Source organism: Rhea americana, unplaced genomic scaffold (genome assembly GCF_003343005.1).
Source record: "Rhea americana isolate MKP2758 unplaced genomic scaffold, rheAme1 scaffold_102, whole genome shotgun sequence".
NCBI classification, from domain to species: Eukaryota; Metazoa; Chordata; class Aves; order Rheiformes; family Rheidae; genus Rhea; species Rhea americana.
Window position 1 is genome coordinate 2,431,383 of NW_028185062.1, and position 22,175 is coordinate 2,453,557.

Genomic DNA, 22,175 nt, shown 5'->3' on the forward strand with positions numbered 1-22,175 from the left:
CCCCCTGGGCCCGCAGCGGCGGCGGCGGCCTCGCGGGGCGCGGAGGGGCTGCGCCGCCGCGGCGGGAGCGCCGTGCGCTTGGCACCTGCCCTGGGCTTTGCTGTAGTGCCGGGTCGGCTCTGAAGAGCTGCCTGTGCCTCTGGCGCGAGCAGCCGCTCCGGGAAAGCTCTCCTGTATAGTTCGTTTYTTCCAAGGGTCATTTGCTGTCTAGGCTGTCGTAAAGTTGCCCTAAGGATATTCTGAGTGATTGCTGAGCAGCGTTTAAGACAGACGGGATGTAACCTGTGAGAGTTGGGTATGGCTAACCTGAAAAAAAGTGTGAATATTCCTATACAAGTCAAGAAATGGGAGGGCATTATCCTGACTGGACTATAGTATACAGCCGCTTTACTCTGTAGTATTGTTTTCTGTAAATATGGAGACRAGGGAAAGCTTATTGTTTTGTTCATTTGGCTGGTTGGAATGGTTGCTAATCTGAGCATTCTAGTAAATGGTAAATGATGGCAAATGTAGGACATGCTTAGCAGGAGAGAAAAGGTCATGACACCATAGGTGTCGCCTTGCTGTTTTTTTTTCTTGTTTTGTTTTTCTTCCTCTGGGGAAACAAGATCTTCCCAGATCACACTTATTTTGTACTTGCACTTGCTGATCTGCCTGTGTTATCTGAAAATACTTCTACCACATCAGTGGAAATGTTATCATGTATTCAGTTTAGATGATAGTTTATTTCTGTCAGGGAAACAAGTGGACACAGAGAGGGAATACAAGAAAATTAAGACAGTATTGGCCAGCATGACAGGCAGCTGAGTTAGCATACTTTCCATGATCCTTTTTCCATCTATCAAAGGAACTTTCTACAGGAGTGTCATGATAAACAAGTAGGAGTTTGAGAGTCTGCTTATCCAGCAAGAACTTACTCTGTGATCTTTGTCATCTTTTAAAAAAATTAAAGTAGTTTCCTATTAAAGATGCTTTAAAAAACAACCCCCAAATCTAGAATACTCCTCCAAAAGACTTGACTTTCTTTGCTCCATTATTTATCACTAGTGTTTCATTCCTAGAGTTTTAGATGATTGGTGGTTAAATAAATACCTGTAGAGTGGCTATGTAGATGATCTAAATGATAAGMCCATCTGGAGCCAGTAGAGATACTGCTCTAGTTAGCCTCTAAATACTTTATTTATATCTTTAAAGTGTGAAACTTGATTGTGGCCAGCAGGTTTAAGCTTTGTGACCTGAATTTGTTTGATCTGCCTGTGTTTTTACTGTTCACATTTATATGTAAGGTTATGAAACACAACTTTATTAATCAAGCAGTACTAATCTTTTCATGCCTGTTTGTAAGTTGTTATAGAATGTCTCTTTTTTTGGCTTCATCAATCTTTTCCCTTTTTTCCTCCCAGCCTCTAACCACAGTCTAGAATGTGATTCTCTTCTTCTTTTTGTAGTTCCCTAGGTAGATGGAAAATTCCACCAAGCTCTTAGCCCTGTCATGCACTTCATATAAGTGCAAGTACCTATACAAGGTGCAAAAGGGGAGAAACAGGGCTCTGGATTATTTGGAATGAAGTTGACTGGAAGAATGCTAAGCTAATATCCCTAACTAAAGCATCCTACAGTTTATTAGAAACTTGATGCCTCACCTACTAAAGAGTTTGAGAAAGGGACTTAGTAAAAGCAAAACTATTTGGCAGGACTGCATGTCCATGTTAAACTGAACTTCTGATAAGCACTCCTAAGAATTCTTTCTTTTGGGGGCTCCTTACTGTGAGACAACTTTTTCAGTTCACTTGGGATAAGTGCAAAGGCATGAACAGAACATTTAACCAATTGGAAGGTGTTCAAATGTGGAAGTATATAACTTCCTTCATTTTTAAATATCACAAAACTGAACAGCTAATGACACTGATAGGAGTGATAAATCATATATTAATTAATATATTAATGTTCTTTAGCTGAGCAGATAAAAAAGATCTTTGATGGAATTTGGAGCTATCTTTCACAAGCCATACACTGATGCTTAGGTGAAATCTAAATTTTGATTCAGGTTCTATATTACTTGTCTTTTTAATTGTGRTGAAAAACTGACACTTTTTAGCATAGTAGGTTTAGCAACATCTATAAAGCTAATGCTTCTAAGAACTGGAAAGTAATATATTTCCCTGTAAAACCTCTGCTTAGTGGCAGATAATCTCCAGTAGGTTCTCAGTAACTGGAGTTGAGCATGAAGTTGACAATCCTATATCTTAAATGATGTTTGGCAGAATTTGCTTTGATGCTGGTGATGCTTCATTTACTAAAGAGTTTGAGAAAAGTTTGTTTTGCATATCAACATTTTGAAATTAGGATTTGAAAAAACATTCAGGTAGTCCTAATTGCTCTTATATTTTAGTTACCACTAAAAGAAATGTATGAGAATTCCTGGATGTTGCTTGTCAGCATTCTGCTGCAAGCTTCTGGAAAAGCATAAGTATGTAGCAGTGTTTAAACTATTTGGTTCACACCCCTTACCCCTGTTTTTTGAAGCAATTTGCTTCAGGATGAATAATAAGCTAATGCTCATATCAGAACTTAACGATAAAGTAATTTATCACAAAATACCTTTTTAATGGTAACAGGTAATGGATTTTCTGAAGTGCAAATATATGATCTTATGATATAGATAAAGTTAAAGCTTTATAGGTTTAATTTGGATAAAAGTTTCAAAATGTTTGATTACAATGAACTTGCTAAATATTTAGCAAGTATAGTTTCATGCAAAACAGAGGAGCTTGATTTAAATTTTYGGAAGGACCCTCTTGGGTAGGGATGACCRAGTAGATAAAAATCATGTTTCAGTTAGCTTTAAGCCTCAGTTTTTGGCTTTAAGACACAGTAATATGTTGCAGATCTTGCTTCTGATTCTCCTTTTGTTAGCAGGGAAGGTCAAGAATCTGTCTTGCATGAGAGCTCTGAAAAGTGGAGTTCAGTGCCACAGCTTTCAAGTAGAATGAGATACAAAAAGGAAATTGGGAAAGAATATGTTGGTGGACCTGAGTCATATCCTTTTTCATATAGCTGTGAGTCTAGTATGATGTTACCAGAAACATCTCTTCTCCTGTCAATAGCTTCATATTTGTCATGTACTATTATGGAGCTGTTCCGAAAATGGAGTTGCTGATAGTTTAGAAATGGTAGCTGAGCAGAAATATCATGACTGTATGTCCAGTGAGGGGTGGGTGTACAAGGCTTTTTATTCGAGCTGTAATGCTCAGCTATTCCTCTTTCACCATCGGTTGTTGTATTTGTGTGTCATATTTAAAACACTAAATCAGAAACGCAGGCAGAAGAAGTCTTCAGAATACTGCTGTCTGCTTTCTATGTGTATTGCTTAACTTGAAATTGAGCAAGCTGCCCAGTCTGATCATAGAGAAGTTGCCTTATGTGGAACTGAGCAAATTGCCCAACCCAATGCAAAGAATGAAGGTTGCCAAGGAGACATGAAAAAAAAAAAAAACAGTTTCTGGCAGGTCATCCTAAAGGAGGGAACGGTTGAACCTAAACAAATAGGCTGGAGAAAGAACAAACTTGATAAAATAATTTCACCTTAGTTGTCACAGATCAGACAACTGCTGTGCAACCTGTTCCCAAGTAAGTTTTAGGAACTAACAAAACCCATTGCTATTGAAACAATTGAAATTGTATAGTATTGAATTAGTACTTAGTGTCACTTTCAAAATCACACCTTTACTAAGTAAACATTAAGATTCAGTTTGGCCTTATATAATGTATTTATTAACTTTATGTTATCCRAAGAGGCTCAGAAAAGCCCAGATTTTCTGCAAGACTTAGTTTCAGTGTTAAAGGAATTGATTCTAGATAGATTCATCCACTCTCACGATTGACTCTTCTAAAGATCTAGATGTCTAATATCTTGGGGTGCCTAATATTGACACCATTATACTAAAGTTAATAACTGGCTTTGGAATTTCTGCTGCAAACTGCATACTTAAAATGTCTGCAGTAATCTTATTTCATCTTATTTGGTGTCCCATATCCCTCTTAAGCCTCTTTATAGACAGAAGCTTTTTAACTTTTAATTTGAAGGTCCTAGAAGACTGTGAGTTACTTTAGTGAACCCTGAAATGAACAAACCACATCTAGATTCTGACAGTCCTATAGGGGAGGAAGCATGATACAGCCTCTGTGACCACTTTCCAGATGCAGAGAAACTGAGTACACTTTTGACTTCTTAGTCTGGAAGAYGACAACAGTAGGGACAGGCAAAACAGAGGAAAGATAATAGACTTCAGCAGAAGTCTACAGTGTCATAAATGATGTGGAGAAGGTTAATGGAGGTTACAGCCAGATTATTTCTCCCCATGAAAGAATTAAGAAAAACACACTAAATTAGTGAATCAAATCTATGCATACATACATGTACATAGGCATATACATATATACACACATACATGTAGCCTTCTATTAAATTGTAGATCAGATCCCCCCAAAAAACATTAAGGACTGAAAGTATAAAAGGATGGAAAACATGGTTAGACAAATTCATGAAGAACAGGCTTATTGATGGATTCTTGAACATTTAGAGGCAATTTATGTGTCGACGTCCCTAAACTGCTCACTGGTACGTGCTTCCAATTACACTTGTCTTGTGTAATCTTTTTTGAATATCTGTTTGATTCTAGACTGGATAGACCTTTGGTTTTGCTTCCCTCCTTTTTGTGAGTACGTTTTTAAAAGGAAAAATAACTTAGTAACAATCTGAACTTCAAACTTGCTTTGGTAATCAGAATTGTAGAAGAGAGATGATCATTTATAATGCAGAAGGTGGAACTAACAGATGTACTCTCTGTGAATGCTTTGCAGAGATCTTTTACATGTGAACAATTTTAATCTTAACAGAAATCAGATAGTAAACAGGTAGTTGAGGATTTTGGGAAGATACTAGAGGCTAAAGTTGATCCTGGCTTTTGCATAAGCTACTGTAACTTATTTTTACCTTTTTTGGGGGTTAAGATGACTATCAAAATTGAAAATTCGTCACAAGAACTTTCCAAGAGAAGCTATTCTGCCCCAGTACTGTTTGCTTCTACTTCTTTATCAGGAGAACATCACATTTCCTCTCTTGTAAAGGAGAGGAGAATTGCTTCCTACACTCCTGACAACCTGAAATTTGGCAGTCTTGTAACATGTCTGCTTGCAACCAAATAGTTCAGTGTAGTGAGATCCAGTCCTAGGACAGATTATAGACATGCTAATTTGTGGGTTTTTTGTTTTTTTCCTCCTGCAGTCTCCCACAGTCAAATCACTCGCTTGTACAGTCGCTTCACCAGCCTGGACAAAGGAGAAAATGGCACTCTTAGGTAGGTACCATTGTTAATTTGGCTGTCCTTGCACTGACCCATATCTGTAATTGTGACTTGCTGTTGCAGTGTGCCTGYGTATGTTTTCCTGACATGGTGAATCAGTGAGGCTGTTATAACAGGTTCTCTCATACCTGTTGTCTACATGGAAATTTAAGTTTATTCTCTTTTATGAAGGAGAAATCTGATTGTTGAAGTGAGTAAAGATGCCCTAAATACCTGCTGTCTTTACTGTAGAGCTAAAGGTTTGTCGCAGTTAATACAAGAAAGGTCAGAGTTGATATTCAAAGTTTTAAGACAAACATCCAGCAGAAATTTTATTTCTACTTTATAGATACATATTAGTTCTCCATTAATACTCTTCACTGCTCCACTCCATACTGGACACTGCTGCACTGTGTGTTCTTCTTCCCGACTTTTATAACACAAAGGTCATTCATCTTGCTGGGGTTATGGGCTTTTGTTTGTTTCTGATGCTCAATGTCTTTTAGCACTACTTTGATGTACAGATCCTTTCCTAGTCTAACACTGCAGCTCTTGTTCAACATCCATGTCTATTAATAATGCACCAAAAAAAAACCCAAACAAACAAGCTGGAACAAAGTCACTGTGACTAAACAAATGCACATTCTATTATTTAAAGTAGTAATTCGCTTTGGAAAGGGGCAGGATATTCCAGGTCCTTTAATGTGTTTGTGTTCTGCTGTAGTTTGAATTTACGATTTGATATTCTGTTTGTCTTCTGACTACAGTCTGAAAACTGCAAAAATGAGCTGGTTAGTTACAGCTTAAATAATCAGATAAATAAAAATGTGGCTTAAACTTCTCATCTGCAAAAGATTTATTCCCTTTGATGCATTGAGTATGCTGGAAAGTATTCTCAAGTGGAACAGAAACTCTAGTGGGATGATTGCCTGTTAAAATATATATCTTTACTGTCTCTTCTCTAGCCTTCTCTGCTCTGGTTATTGTATTACATGTTGGTATTTTATTCTTTATTTACTGAATTCATTATGAATTTTGATTGTATTAAGTTGCTTGTTACACTTCTGTTTTGATAGAGCCTACAGATTACAGTAAATGAATTACTAATATGGAAACATGGCAAATAAATGTTACTTATAAATAGTTTAGGGGTACAATTTTATGACCAATATGAGCTGGTCCAAGACCATTTTTCTGCTGAAAACATGTTGCTTCCTTGTGTTGATGCTAATAATCAAGGCTCATCTTTGGAAACTAATCTGGTTGAAAACTTGCCCAGTAAAACAAGTAAARAGAAACCTGATTAGTTTTGAGCCTTTTTTTTCCCCACTCACCATATGGCCACATATGCCAGCACAATTGCACAGGGAAGCTGGAAGAATGTAAAACAGAATGGAGAGGGGAAAGGGAGCTTGTTATAACATAGATTCAGGAATCACTAAAGTTTTATATAATCAGACATTGTAACATGTGATCCCAGAATGCCCTATAACCCAACAGCTAGAATCAATGTTTAGAAGATGAAGGTGCGGTTRTAAGATGCACTATCTTTGCCAGGACAGCTCACTTACTGTAGTTTCCTTCTCTGACTTTATATAAAGATCCTTGTGGTGCCACAAATTGCTGACTTCTGTGTTATGTTTAAGTAATTGCTGGAATTGTACTGGACTACAGATTGTTTTTTTTTTTTCCTTTTAACCTAGAAAATAAAATCTCTGCTCCCAGCCCCTCTCTTTGTGTGTGTAGGTATCTTTAACCTGAATGACTCCATTGATTCAGACTATGTGGCTGTACCATAAATATCTGGCCTGGCATAGCTGAATGGATGACAAACTGGACTGTGGGTGTGGAAACAGGTGACTTGGGATGGGCAGGAACTTCTTAAGCCAGCTCTGCCGGGGAAGCCAATGTATCATTTAAATTATAGCATTGGCTGTTGTGACACACAGATCACCTGATGATATCTAAGCAAGGGGCTACTGTCTGGAAATTAAAACCTGGATTAGGTTTGGCAAGATCTAGTCACTGATTCTACGTAACACTCTGATCAATTCAATTTTAGAACGCTTGTCTGACATTAAAGAAAATAGTTAAGAGTTTTCCTGAGAGGGTCTTCCAAAGATTAGATACATCTATGACAGGGTTCAATTTGCATCTAGCTAAAGTGTTGAAGCATGCTCAAAGTTTGAAGAAGAGTGTAGTGTAATTTGTAAAGACATGCTCAGTTAATAAATGAAAATGAGTATGATATGATAGCTAACTTGATTTTGAAAAAATGATTAAAGCTTTGTTTAAAAAAGGCAGTCTTTTCAGTGAAAATTGCACTAAAAGTCTAGAATTTAGTGCCTGCTTTGTCAAAGAAAGTTAACAAAAGTGAGTTTCCTTTAGGAAGGCTTACTTTTATAGAGATAGCATATTAGCCAAGTAATACAAAGGTAGCTGACCAGTTTTATTTCAAACCAACAATGGTGCTAGATTGGCTAGTAACTTTTTTACTACTATTTATGTCTCAACATTAAGTTACTTTACAGAAGAACGCTGACAGCCTCCTGAAACTTTGCACGTGGGTTTAGTGTTTGGTAGCCATCATCTTTATTCATCAGCAGACTAGTCAAGTTTCATTTGAACCATATTTCTCAGGTACATGYTGTTCCTTACTTCTTCCCTCAAACTTTAAACCCATTGGATCCATAAAAGTTATGTAAAGTTTGAACTGATTGTGCTCAATTTACTTGAGAAGAGGAATAATTAGCTAAATATGATATGAWTGTCTGTTGCGCAATGTTTGGTTTCATAGTGTAATGTATCAGGAAGAGTTTGACTTTCATTGTTGATAATCACTTGGTACCTTGGAAAGGAAATGCACTTCATGTGGAAAATCCCAGCAAGCTGTAATCCATTAACTTGCAGCATTGTATGCATAGCCTGCTCCCAAATGTGGCTGTTTTAAGAGCAGTATTCCAATTCTGAAACCTGTCCTGGCTTCCACAAGATGTAGAAACAATTATTATATTTCTAAGTAATAGAAAACTACTTCCTGATAAAATGAAGCAGAGAAAAGAGGGGAGAGCGACAGAGCAGAAGCTCATAAATGATAGTTTCTGAAATGCTGATCAGAGAAAACTTGATAGTTTGAGACAAGCAAGATGAAGAGATGGGAAGGGAGGGATTCTGCCTGTTCTCAATTACCACCTGCTTATTACCATCAAACAATTTAGAAGGAATGTCTTCTCTTTGTTTCCTGTGAGCAAGAACGATTGTTTCCATAAGGGTGGTTACATGATTGACTTATTAATGACAAAAATCASTCATGTGACTGTGATTTAAAGAAGTATCTGTTATGCAGTTACTTGCAGCATGAAGTGCATTTCTAAATATGGACCAYTGCTTCAAAGGAGAGAGAGCTGTGCTGTTCTTACTTTTATATTTAAAAAATGGTGAAGAGCACCTAGTACAGAAGATCCTGGGGGTTAGAGAAGTCAGGTAATTCATTCTGGAAATATAATCCAAAGTTAAAATCTTTCCTAATCAGAGGTTTGTGTCCAGTGTATCTGTATATAATTCCAGGGTACCAACTTTTTATAGCTTTTGATGCCTGCATGGTAGCCTGTGCAATACTATAGAGCTACATAAATGAGATGTAGCAGAAGGGTATTGATGGAGCCTTGTTTGTGTGCTTTTTTTTATTTTATATTTATATCATTTATCACTGTATTTGTATTATTTTGTTTATTTATGTATTTATGTTTTCTTCCCCTCTCCTATCCTCTAAATGAGTACAGCTTTGGCTCCTGAGGAACTGCTACCAATTCATTAAAGGGGTAGAAAACCTTCATATGTTTTTCAGCTTTTCTAAATTAAATGGGTAAATTCCATTAGACTTGCACCATCTGACTGAAAACAGATCATAAAAGCCAGGATGAAACTGTTCCACTGAAAATATTCTCGACGCTTTAGATTTCAGTATTGTGCCGAGCTGAATTGCCAAAACAATGTTGATGCTCTTGAATGCACAGCTGAATTATACAATCTGAGACATCAGTTTGACTAAATGCTAAGTTTTCATCAGGAGGAGAGCGATGTGCACCTTTTCTCCTTTACATTGTGATTCCTAATATGAGGAAACTGGAGCATGTAAACAGGATAAGTATATGCATGCCCCAGGGAGTCGTCTTGTCTGGCTCATTGGAAGACCAGTACTGTAGTGTACACCACATAATATGTCTATTCCAAAATTTAGACACTTCCTATGAGGAAGTAGTGCTAGACAGTCATGAATTGAGCTATAAAAAGAAGGAGATACTTGCTTAAACTGCTACTGTGCAGCTTCTATATAGAGCCTCCCACTTACGATAGTTTCTTCCACACTGGAGAAATGAAAATGTTAAGCAATTCAGAAGTGTGTGCTTGCTTGCTTGTTGGTTTTGTTTTGTTTTGTTTTTACTGTACAGCAATTGGTTTAGAATGAGTGTGGAAGAAGGAAGGCAGACAACTATTCTGAAAGGTGATACATTAAGGACAATAGGCAGAGTGAGYTGTTTCTGGCTATCTCACGCTTATGAAAGCTGTTTACGGGACAATGTCTTCTGGACAACTTCTAAAGCCTCTAGTCTTGAGAGATGGTAACGAGAGCTAACTGAGCTAGCTGTTAATCTTTGTCAGTGCACAGATTCATTTCAGTCTGAACAAGTATTAAACTTGTTTGTAATAGTTCAAACTGCATTGCAGGCTTTCCAAGTAAAGCATACAAGCTAGCTCTTTCTGAATGTGGAATTCTTTCTCTTTGCTTAAAAAAGGACATATTCCTTCCTTGTCTAATGTTTATTAAGCAATTAATCTCCTTATTAAGACAAACTTTTAAATTTGTATAGACTATGCATAATGGTGAAGTTAGGTGAGATGGTGGACACAGCTGTGAAAAAGGAGGATGACTGTCCTCTTTCCCCATAATTTCTCCAGGCTCCCAGCATTGGGTGGGGGGAGAGAATTGTCAACAGTGGTGCTGTCAGATCAATTTTTTGAACTACTTCAAATTTTCTCTTTCTGCACTTTTTGTTATGCATGTGGTTTATTTTCTCTCCATTGTTTTGCTTTCCTTCAGTTCTACGTAGCCCTACCCTCTTCATCCCTGTTTAGTGAAGTGTTCCTCTAGTACTTTCTAGAAGCAGCAGCATACGTAACCAGAAATAATGGAATAAAAAGAAGGGCCAGTAAGTCCCTTGCAGCAAGTGGGATAAGGCAGTCACATTTATTTAGGGGTCTGCTATGTGCCTCAGAGGTTATCCTCATGCTTAGAAATACTTGTCTGAGAATCTATGAATTCCTTGCTGCAAAAGGAAGTCAAAGTGTGAATGTCTGGCAAAGATATGAAATGGCTGGTCTGCATAATGATAACATGCAGTTAAAGACTGCTTTGCATGTTATCTTTAAGCAAGGATTTAATGGAAACCAGCCTCCTCATTAGAAGAGCCTTGTTGCTATGGCGCATGAACAAGGAAGAAGTAGAGGGCATCCGATTTCCTGTAAGCTCCAGCCTCAGCCAGGTGAAGTTGGTCCCTAATRACTCTTGGAAGCCTTGGTTTATAAAGTAGAGAATAACTTACGTCCTGCATTCATTTACTTTTATGGCTGTTGCAGCTATTTCAATTATAACGCTCGCTCAGTAATGTGCTCTTAACAAGCAAAAATGGCATGCTGCAATACTTTTAATGACAGGACAAATAGATTTGAAACCTGGAGAGTTATTTGTGGTTAATTGTTAATCTCCTGCTATAAAACAGAACAACTAGAGGCTGAAATGCTGAATGTAAATTGTCCGAGGCTTGATGTTAAGAAATAGTGGTATGTAAGTAAAGAATGTTGAAGGATTAGGATTTTGTTCTAAATGGAATCTGAGAACTGTTGCTGCTTTTAGCCTGTAAATGTTAGCATTGACACAGAAGTCCTGTTAAAATATTGTTACCAGGACATAGGTTTTCCACATCACTGCATCTTCTGCCTAACTCACTAATGTATGCTCTGCCCTTCAGCTGTGGCTTAAAATGCAGCAGTCCTGAAGGGTCTGGTGACAAGCTGATCATGCTATACAGATGGTAACTTTTGTCTATTAAAAATGATTCAAACATGGTCAGAGTGGTGATTTGGTCTCTGATCTTAGAAGTATGATCAAATCCCTCCATATTAGAAGGCCAAATAGYTTCAACTATGTGGCAACAGATAGACCACAGGGCTCTTAAGAGTCCTAACTATAGTGTAACAGGGTGCAAGGAGTGCTTTAAAACACACCTAAAATTTGAACATACCGCTTCTGTCTTTCTCAGGCTAGACTAGTAAATAAGAAGGGGATTAGCTGATTCCTTAAGGCTTTTTTCTGTCTTTAAGATGTCAGTACTGTAAAAGGTCAGTATACTTAAATAATCTCAAAGTGTGTTAGTGTGTTCTTGTTTATTTTTCCCTGCCCCCCCCCTTTTTTTTTTCTGCTTAAGGCCAACCTATCAACCTTGTTGCTGATTCACTTAGTGAGCATAGGTGTCAAAAGTAGTGAGCTTTTAGCGACCAAGCTTGAGACTTTGTGACCCAAATTTCAGAAACAGCAGGACTGCGTCTGGCTTGAAGGGAATTGCAAATATTTCTGAAAATCAGACAGTAAATGAGAAAGAATACATATAGATGCTATAGCCTTCACTGTTATCTTTGTTCTTCTGAGCCTAAATGAGTATGGAGCAAGTCTTGTACTAACTGGTAAATTGTTGTGTTCTGTTGTACTGGAGGAAAACAATAAGTTTCATGAAGTCTTCACTAAGAATAATTGACCACCTACCCTATAGCTCTGCCCTGGACACATGAAGATTATGCCACTTCTCTGTCACTGAGATTCTGTTAGGTTGAAAGAAAAGAAAAACTATTAGTGTAACTGTAATAATAGAAGAAACTGTGTGATTGTGCTGATCTAAAATGTGTTTACATCAGTACAACTCATGATGTCTTTTAGATTAGAAAAGACTATAATTATGTAAGCATAGTTATGCTTATGCTAGCTCTGTACATATAACCAGGAGCGGAAAGGAAAAGAGAATGGTTAATAAGAGCAGTGTTTGCAGTGAAGTTGCATCTAGCATACAGGCTCCTGTCCAAAAAAAAACCAAAAAACAAAAAGACTAAACTTCATACTGAAAAGTAAGAGCATTTCTTGACTAAAGCTAACATAATATGAAATTTAGCATTCATAATGTATAAAGTTCTTACACAGACCAAAATTTAAATTGAAGTACACAGGTCAACTGCAGTATGTTTGGAGGCACAATGGCATTGTCCAAGAACCTGGAATGAGCTAGTCTGGAAAAATCATTCCAATTCGAATGATTTACCTCCAAAATACCTATCAAAAATAATTCATTTATCTTAACTTCTGAAATGGCTTTAAAATTTCCTTTAAGTTGCAAACTATCAGCATCATTTTAGAAGGTTACTAGTACAGACAAATAATTTTTGCAACTGAACAGTGCTGTTAACATGATAAATGAACACTGCTAGTCTGTATTATAATTCAGGCTTGATATTATCATCTAGTTAGCTTTATGCCATTAGTAATAGAGAAGACATCATTTAAAGAGTTACATTTTGAAAAACACCAATTGTCTTGCTGCAGAAATAAAAACAAACAGGGATGTTTTACTGTGGCTTCTTTCTAAGTAATGCTATCTCCTTTGACTTTAACTACATTCAGATTTCTTGGTCTTGCTTTTCTTAGCCGTGAAGACTTTCAGCGGATTCCAGAGCTTGCCATCAATCCACTGGGAGACAGGATTATCAATGCCTTTTTTCCAGAGGGGTGAGTTCCTGCTGACTGAATTAGTGAACAGTCACAAAATTTGTAGTTCATGAGAAGTTCTAATAAGAGTGAAATGCTATGATTAAAGTGCAGAACTTGATTTTTACTCACCTTTACTCACCTGGAATTTTACTCACCTTTGTTTTCCTTCTATAGTAAGAAATATTTGCCAGCTTGAATTGTTGAGAGTTTTGTGAGCTTTATTCAGTGGCAAGTTCTGGCTGTATGTCACTTTGTTTCCCAGTTTTCTTGTCATGTTGATAAACATCTTTGAAGAAAGTTCAGGRCATCTATGGACTTCTGTTCTTCAAGTAAACAAATAGCAATGCTATCTTTTGCTAACTAACATTGCAGTTAATTAATGCAAATTTTTTTTTCCCCACCTTTTGACCTTCTAAGTGTACCTTTGTTACTAGGTCAGCTTTTGTTTTTTGGCTTGGATCATGCTTAAACTTCTAATTATTCACAGCCTCTGTGACACTTCTAACACAAATCCAAAGAGACAAAGTTGAAGTAACTGTCTTCATTATATTTACTGCTAAGCTAGATTGTTCTGTGGAATTTGCTACTGCTCTTGAACACATTTATCGTTATTGACTGATGGAACACAATTCATCTAATCARCTCCTCATACAGGTTAATACCAGGCAGGGTTTCCCGAATGGAAAGCTTGCGCTCTGGAAAGTGTACATATAGCTTGTTCCCACAGGAGCTCTAGAGGAAAGAGCTATTTGTCAGGGAGCAGCAAGAGAGGGCTGCACCACAGGCCAGAGCCAAGTGTGAGAGCAGCAGGTAGGAGCAGTGCCCTCACTGACAAAATGGCACAGTACCTGAACAAGAAGAGCAGAGCAAGTCCAGTGCTGGTAATTGGGATCAGCCAACTGTTCAGTGATTGCCTGACAAGTCCATAGTGATGAAGCAAGTCTGAGGTCAAGCAAGGGAGTCAAGTCTGCAGGTCATGGTGCAGATCAGCAAGATGGCCACGCACAGGCATAGCTGCAAGGCAGCTCAGGCAAGGACAAACAGTGAGGGCCTGAGCTTAAATACTGCTTCCAAGCAAAAAGACAATTCTTGCAGGGCTTTTTTGTTTTTTGTTTTCCCTCTACACACCAGTCCTCACAGCAGTCTGATCCCAGGTTACAGCTGCACCATATCAGAGCTGGTTTTGGGCACAGACAGCCAAACCCTGGGGAGGTGGGAGTGGAAGAGTTTGCACAGCATTGACGCTAGGCATTCATTGTTCGTTACTGAAGTAAAGAACCCATATAAGCTAAGCTGAAACTAACTGACCTGTTGAAATGCTTATGCAGAGAGGACCAAGTAAATTTCCGTGGATTCATGAGGACTCTGGCCCACTTCCGACCCATAGAAGATAATGAAAAGAGCAAAGACCAGAATGGACCAGAACCACTGAACAGCCGAAGTAACAAGCTCCACTGTAAGAACTATGAACCTTCCTATATAAGCACTTGCTTTGTTTGTTTGTAGATTTTTCATGTTTGTTTCCTTTTTGGGAAGCAAATGTAAAAACTTGGAAGTGAAGGTTCTCTGCGCAGTCTTTCCCTGTGGAGTGATATATTGTGGTCTTTTTGTTTTTTTTAATGAAATTACAAGCTGACCTGTTCAGAATGTCAACAGTGCAAAAAATATGAATTATCTCATACTTGCATTGCAAATCAGTGGAATTGCTTGAAACTGTAGAGTTGGTTGAATCTTGAGTAATATACTTCCTTCTCTGAATGTCTCCTGGCACAAACATTCAAAAATAATTTGTATCTTAGGAGCTATTTCAGACTACAAAGTCATGTTCCAGATATGAATGGGCTTTCTAGTTTCTTTCCCCAGTCTTCCATGAAATACAGTACTGCTAATTTTCTCACCTTAAGCTGAGTACTTTCTTTGACAATTCTGCACTCTGCCTACAGTGTAAGAACAGAATGCTCTTGCACAATAAACTGAGTTGGCAAGAGTCCTCTGAGTGCTAAAATTGTCTATCATGTATCTCATCCGGAATATAATCAACCAGGAAATAACAATAATGTAAAAATGTCTGGATCTGAAATTAAAGGATCTGAATATATCTTAATAGTAACTACACTTCCATAGCTCAGGGCTTTGAAGAAGAAATTCTGCAAGCAGAGTGCTTCTGTAAATACTCTTAGTAAAAGTACTCAAGTAAGATTTTCACATCTTGACAATAATGTTATTTCTATATATGGTAATCTCACTTTATGGAACTGAACATTAATTTTATGGTGAATCAGTTTTAAGGTAATTCTTTTAAAATGATTTGTGAAAAGCTCCTGTTATTTTTTTTAACATATAAATATGTGATTATGAAGAAAAATAATGGCACTTGAATTCAACTGCTTGTTCTTTTCTTTCTTGTAGTTGCTTTTCGATTATATGATCTAGACAAAGATGACAAGATTTCCAGGGATGAGCTTCTTCAGGTAAATAGCATGAGCCTACTTTGAACAACTCTATCRTGACCTCCTTTGTCACTTCACACCCATGTAGAAGGAAGAGGGAAGTTGCAGCCATCTTCTCAAAAGAATTGCTGAAAGAAATTGGTGACTGATTGCTTACCTCTGATTTAAAGCTTTAGATATGCTACGAGACCTTACCTTTGGTAGCTCAGATTGTTTTATCAGACTGTGGGTGCTAGAGTCAGACTTAGAGCATTGGGCTAAAAAGAACTTTTGCAAATGATGCATAAGTATCCAGGAAATACACCAAGCCCCTTAAGAACTTCTATAACTTTTAAAGCAGCTTCTAACAAGACTTCTAACGAGGGCACTGCTCAGGGTAGACAAGGTCATTTGACTGGTTCTCTCCTTGTCCTCTGTGACAGTTCCTGAAACTGCAGCAAAGGTAATCAAAGCTCATCAGTGCTGCATGTGTGTGAAACTAGGCTTGAGCTAGGAGTAATTACATGCTGCTAATCTTGGGAAGCAGACATAACAATTTGTGGTTTCTGATGTAGGACGAGGATTTGCTTTCAACTGAAACTGCCCTCTTCTATCTGCTGCACAAAAAATGCTTTACTAAATGTAGAGTGTGATGACAGTTATCATCTGACCATATACTTACAAGATTCCTGTAGGCAGCAATCCYGAATGGAAGATACTCAGATCAAACATCAGAAAGTTCTGTGAGAGAGACAAAAGCGTCAGAACAAAACAGATGATTCCTTTATAGTTCCAAATGCTTTCTAAATTGTTTTCCCTTTTTTTTTTTCTTTCCTCAAAGATAGCTACAGAAGGAAGTTGTTCTCTCTGAAAGAGTTGATGGACAAGGAAAAATGGAAGTCTCTCTAGAAATGGCTTCCATGGAAATCCTTCTGAGTTGTTCTTGTATAAGGTTGTTACCTGAACAGAATCCATGAAAAAAAAAAAACACTAAGACTGCTTCTGTTCCTATGTCAATAATGGTTATTTTGCTTTCTTAAAATAAATAAATAAATAAAAGGTCTCTGGGGACTTCTGTATGTTACAGGTGTTACGGATGATGGTTGGTGTAAACATTTCAGATGAGCAGCTGGGCAGCATTGCTGACAGGACAATCCAGGAAGCTGATCAAGATGGTGACAGTGCCATCTCCTTTGCAGAGTTTGTGAAGGTTTGTAAACTGCTTTTTTAACAAGAGGAAATTAAGTTGCTCAATAATGGGCAGGTCGTAAAGACTTGAAAATGCAGTTGGAAATAGGGAAAGGTAGTCATTCAAACACGCCTGCCTGCCTGCATTTGGCAGAGCAGGTTTTCCACTAGTTCTGCTCCATTCCTTCTATGTCAGGATGGCTTTCTTTCTTTTTTTTTTCTTTTTTTTTTAATCCTATACTGTCAGAATATTAATAAGTAGTCCATATATTTCTTTCATACTCCTGTTAAGCTCTACTGCTAAATGTATTGCAGACTTTTCACACCACGATAGGAAGACTTCAGACATCAGATCTTGAAAGGTACCTTCTAATAGAGGAGATAGTTAAATGAACAGTGACAGAAGCTTAAGAGAATTATAGGGAGATAATATTCTTTCAAAGCCTGCTTGTGATGAGATGGAGTGAGATTTTTATTCCAGTAAATACTGTTGGTTTTCTTTTGCAGACACTTCTTTCTTCATAAGTAACCTGACCAGCGTAGTGACACAGTAATTCTGATGCTATAATTCTGCCAGTTGGTTTTTGCTTGCAGGTTTTTATCTGCTAGTGACACAGCTAATATCAGTGTGCATGTTCCTAGCTTAGTCCTTTGAATTGCATCTTTTGTTAGTTGTCAGAACTAGAGAAATAGCAGTAAGCAGTCATTATATAGGGAGAAAGTTGTCCTATAGCAGGACAACTTCAGCTACTTAATATGAGGGCTGGAACTAGACTTCCAGGTGGACAGAGACAGGACAGGAGGCAACAGACACAAGTTGCAACATGAGAATTTGATTACGTGCAAGAGAAAATCTTTGATCACAAGGATGGTCAAACACAGGAACAGGTTGCTGAAGATGATGTAGAACCTCCTTCCCTTAATATGTTTAAAACTCAACTGGACAAGGCTCTGCTTTGAATGGCTGTGGGAAGTTGGATTAAAAGATCTTCAGAGGTCTCTTCAAACCTAAATTACTCTGAGCTTGGAATACCAAAGTTTAGCACCTAAAACTGCTTGGAGCAGACTGTTACCATCATACTTCAGTGTTAGCAGCAATTCAATGAATGAGGCTGCCACCCAAGTTTAAAAATAATTTAAATTAGTGATGCTGTAGTATGCTTTTAGCTCTTAACTGACTGTTCATGCCCTTTCCTCTCCTCCATTCTCCCTTCTATCTCCTGGCCATAACCAGGACCTTCTTGCACAAACCCAGTTTGCACAAACACAAATTTATGCTGTTGTGGAACAACTTCCTGGGAATAGTTCAGACTTATCTGGGCTGTTGGCAGGCTGAAACCGTGTTGGTTGCATTTTGGTTGACAGCTTTGTTCATGCTATTACGGCTGAGGATTGCTTCCTTGGGAAGGAAACCTTAGTCTGCAGCAAAAAATAGCAGTGTCTAGATGAAAGATGGGCATGCCAAACTGAAAACATCTATCTATGTTCCTGCCCCCCCCTTTTTTTTTAAGCAAGGTAAGAAATCTGGGACAAAAATACCTCATCTACATTAACTTAAATTCCTGTTTCTGGATTTTATTGCAGGTTTTGGAGAAGGTGGATGTAGAGCAGAAAATGAGTATTCGATTTCTTCACTGATGGATGGAGAACTGATTCCTTTCTACCCCTAAYAGATAAGGAATAGAACATTTTCTCCCTACCACCTTTCCCTAGACCATTGCTACTGGTGCATGTAAAATACTTCTCCAAACCCTCCCTGATTTGTTCTACCAATGTGAACATTCCCCATGCATCAGGAACAAAGGGAAATACCTGCAGTGCAACTTGGAAAGGAGCATTTAAAAAATTTTTTTTTCCTTCCAATTTCTATTTTCCCCATTCTCCCCTCTCTCATTCTGWATTACTGTATGAGTAAAAAAGTCTCCTCTTCCTACGTACTGTTGTTTAATCTACAAACTGATTCTTCTGAGCTATGAATATGAATGGAAAAAAAGGGGAACACCCTCCAAAATGCTTTCTGGAGATGAGCATCTGCTCAAATACTTGGTGCAGCTGCCTGTTTTTTTTTTTCTTTTTTCTTCCCCATTTGGCTCTTGACATGCAATTTTTTCTTCCCTACTTCTAAATCTGCCTTTTACCTGAAGACTTCTCAGTTTCTGTGGCTTCACCATAAGACAAGAATTAAATGCATGATGATAGTCCAGAATAACTTAAAGTACTGTGAATAGATTTTATTCTATGTGGGATCAATCCACAGGGACAATAGGAGTCTGTGGTGGAGACGAGCTGTGGTGTCCTGAAAGGAAAGGTGAATTCTGCATTAACTGTTCAGTAGGAGATGCAGACACTTACTTCTTTCCTTTGAGTAGCTTGCAGGCTTGACAGCCAATGGACCGCAAAGTGCCCACTCCAGGTTGCTTTACTCTAGGATCCCTCCTTCCATCAGGGTGGTTTTGCCTCTGAAAGTGTAAACTTGTTTACCAGTATACTTAATCCAAGAATGCTAGTCATGTCAAAATCTGAATTTGTAGTTCTGTCACTGCCTGCAGTAATAGTGTCATGAAACATTGTACTGATATATTTTTTTTTTTTTAATCATAGTGATCTGGACATAAATTTGTATTATCTGGTGTGCAAGTCCTGGGCTGTTAGAGTTGTGTTGGGGGCAATAGCTGTATTTATGAAAGCTCAGACACGAAAATATCTTTTTGGGAAGTACATCTTACCCTAACTTAAACTAATAGTGATATTTTAGAATATTTGTATACAAATATCTTTGCAAGTGTAAGGTAAATATAATCTTGCTTATAAATTCAAGACAGCAAAAGTATTGAATATAACTGGCAGTGAACCTTCAGATTCAACAGTGACAAAATTTTCTGTAGTTAGATTGACAAATGATCTCATCCAGTTCAGCTGGAGCGTCCTCTTTTCTGGGAGGTTCAAACCAAACAACACCAGGAGATTATTTACTGAAGAACCAGTGTTATAACTGCTTCTCTATGTCACATGTTAACATTTCTATAAATACTTACCAGTCTCAAACTGTACCCTCAAATGTGCATTTCCTTTCTTCTCAGTTCCTTTAGTCTTCACCTATGGTAAAGAATAATGTGCAAGTTTCTGGAGAATTTTTGTTTTAAATTAAGAAATTGTAAGTGAAATATTGCACTTTGTTGTTTCGCAGACTGCAGYGTAACAAGTCCAGAACGAAATGTAAATTAAATTTTTACTCTGTTTGAGAARGAAACATTCTGGTTTTATGACCGTGTCATGTAAAATAGGAATGTAACAATGTTAAATTTAAAAATACACAAGTTCTTGTAGGCATTGTGATCTGCTTATTAAAAGTAAGTGTTGTTCTCTTCCTTTCTGGCTATATAGTTGTAACCCACAGTTGTGCCTTATTGTCATGGTGAGACTGGATATTGTATTAATCAGTCCATAAATAAACTCTCTACTGTAAACACTATTCCTGTCTGGTAATTGATTATCTTCTAATGACTGGAGAAGATTAATACCAGGGTACTACTACTAGCAGGCCTTATACTTTGATGTTTATCACTTAATTCTCTGAAAAGCTAACAAAAATCCTTTGTTCTGCTGKTGGAGTTGAGGAAGCCAGTGCTTCCAGATCCAGAAGAAGACAGTACAATCCTAGTACTGCAACATGGAGCCTGTAACAACATGAGCTTTACAACTCTCTGTGGCTCCAAACTAAGTTCCTGTTCCCCTTCACAGTGCTGTTGAAGTGTGGAATACCAGTGCTACTTTGAATCTTAAGTTTATGTTGGATTGAAGATCATGCAAAACTAATTGCTACACATGTAAGCAGGTCTCCACAAAAGCTGTATTTCTGGTATACTTGCTTACCTGTAGAAGTTATCTTTAAATCCTCTTGACAATGAAAGTGATCTGTGAAAATTATAATCAGGGATATAAGCTGATTATAATAACAGCTTAAAGGCAAAACTACTGAATATTTCTGTTTTGTCTTTTTGGGGAAAAAAAGCAGTATGAGGGATAGGCATTAAAAAGAGCTGAACTATTTTCCAGGCTAATGGTAAATGGAAATTAAAATCTATTTTCAAATCAGGCTACCCACATTTCTTGCACTGAAGATCTCTTAAATGACTGGCTGCAGAAATTTGTGGTTGCAAATAGTTTTCATCATCCGTTGGAATATTATAAGGACTATAGAAAGCTGGAAGAGGATTAATACCTAATCGATGGTAGAAGTGGGGTAGATGAATTGATTTGGGGAGCTGTAAGCCTAAGTTGGTGTCAAGTCCAAGCAAAACAACAGAATCTGAATATAGGGTTTGATTCATAAAGAATAAAATAACGTGGGTTTTTTTTGTAACTTTTGAATGAAAAATGACTTTAAAGATCTTTCAACTCTGAAATTACAGCTTTGGTTGTAAATAATATGTGGATCTAATATTTAAGTGACAGTCTGAACTACAAAACGCTGCACAGTAGAAAAGTGTGCATTAAATGTATTAAGTTTTCAACTGAAATGGCTTGTGGTAGTCGTCAGTGGTGAATCACAGTTAAACGGGGGTGTTTCTCGAGTTTTCTGAATGAGCAAGTAACTTCTCTTCACACTRTTCAACGTATTCATCAGACATCTTGAAGTGCAGAGTTACTGTTGCTAAAAAGAGTGTCTCTGCAGATGACGCAAAGCCTGGCGGAGTGAATCAAGGCAGCCACCCAGCGCGACCAGAGCCGCTGGACAGCGAAGCCTGCTCGGGCAGTGTGCGCGGCTTCGGCCGCCGCCTCGCCGCCGGGCAGGCGCGGTGCTGCGCAGTGAGATGGAGGACGGGGCACCGGGACCCGGCCGCGAGCGCGCCACGGCCCCTAACGGTCGCGCCGGCCGTTAACGACGCCTCGGCCAGCGCGATGGTGCCGTGAGGGCACGCGCGGGGGAAGGGCGGGCAGGGAGCCCCGGAACGGGCACGCGCCACCCAGCTTCGCTCTCCTCGCTCTGGCGCGGGCGGAGCCGGCGCCGGGCAGAGCTCGAGGGCCGCCGGGCAGGAGCCGGCAGGCGAGCGGCGCGTCCTCCCGCCGCGCTGCGGGCGCCCGCCAGTCCTCGGGCGGCCCCTTTAAATCCCCGTCGAGGTCACCGGAGGTTTAGCCTCAGGCCAGCCCCGCTCGCGCGGCTTTAGCCAATCCTTTCTCAGGCATATGTCCTCCGAGGGGCCAATCAGGAAGGAGCGTCTCGGAGGGGGAGGAGAAAGGCCCCGCAGATGGATGTCTCTGGCGGCCAATCACCGCCGAGATTGGACGGCCGATRCCTGGAGCGGTACCCAATAGGTTTGCGCTCGGGTGGGCGGGCCCGGCGTCGCCGGGCGCCGCGGGCCCCCCGCCGGGCGGCCGAGGTAAGGCGGGGAAGATGGC

At 38.8% G+C, this 22,175-nt stretch overlaps 1 protein-coding gene and 1 long non-coding RNA gene across 2 annotated transcripts in view; both read left to right on the forward strand.

Moving 5' to 3' along the window:
- Positions 1–5,013: 5,013 nt before the first annotated feature.
- Positions 5,014–20,247, forward strand: CHP1 (calcineurin like EF-hand protein 1). Its single transcript, XM_085305490.1, has 7 exons — positions 5,014–5,073; positions 5,209–5,360; positions 13,096–13,176; positions 14,487–14,614; positions 15,568–15,629; positions 16,675–16,797; positions 18,360–20,247. The coding sequence occupies exons 1-7, from the start codon at positions 5,014–5,016 to the stop codon at positions 18,411–18,413; spliced, it is 660 nt and encodes a 219-aa protein (XP_085161616.1). The 3' UTR covers positions 18,414–20,247.
- Positions 20,248–22,084: 1,837 nt separating this feature from the next.
- LOC146601448 (uncharacterized) overlaps positions 22,085–22,175 on the forward strand; it is a 14,523-nt gene continuing 14,432 nt past the window's right edge. Inside the window, exon 1 of the long non-coding RNA XR_014896049.1 lies at positions 22,085–22,156. This is a non-coding gene — a long non-coding RNA (uncharacterized LOC146601448). The remainder of the gene's footprint in view (positions 22,157–22,175) is intronic.

Excerpts from the sequence above, each read along its gene's own strand:
- CHP1 (XM_085305490.1), top strand. The coding sequence starts at position 5,014 with ATGACTATCAAAATTGAAAATTCGTCACAAGAACTTTCCAAGAGAAGC. Across the intron at positions 13,177-14,486 it reads AATGCCTTTTTTCCAGAGGG|AGAGGACCAAGTAAATTTCC; the intron begins GTGAGTTCCTGC and ends ATGCTTATGCAG. Across the intron at positions 14,615-15,567 it reads CCGAAGTAACAAGCTCCACT|TTGCTTTTCGATTATATGAT; the intron begins GTAAGAACTATG and ends TCTTTCTTGTAG.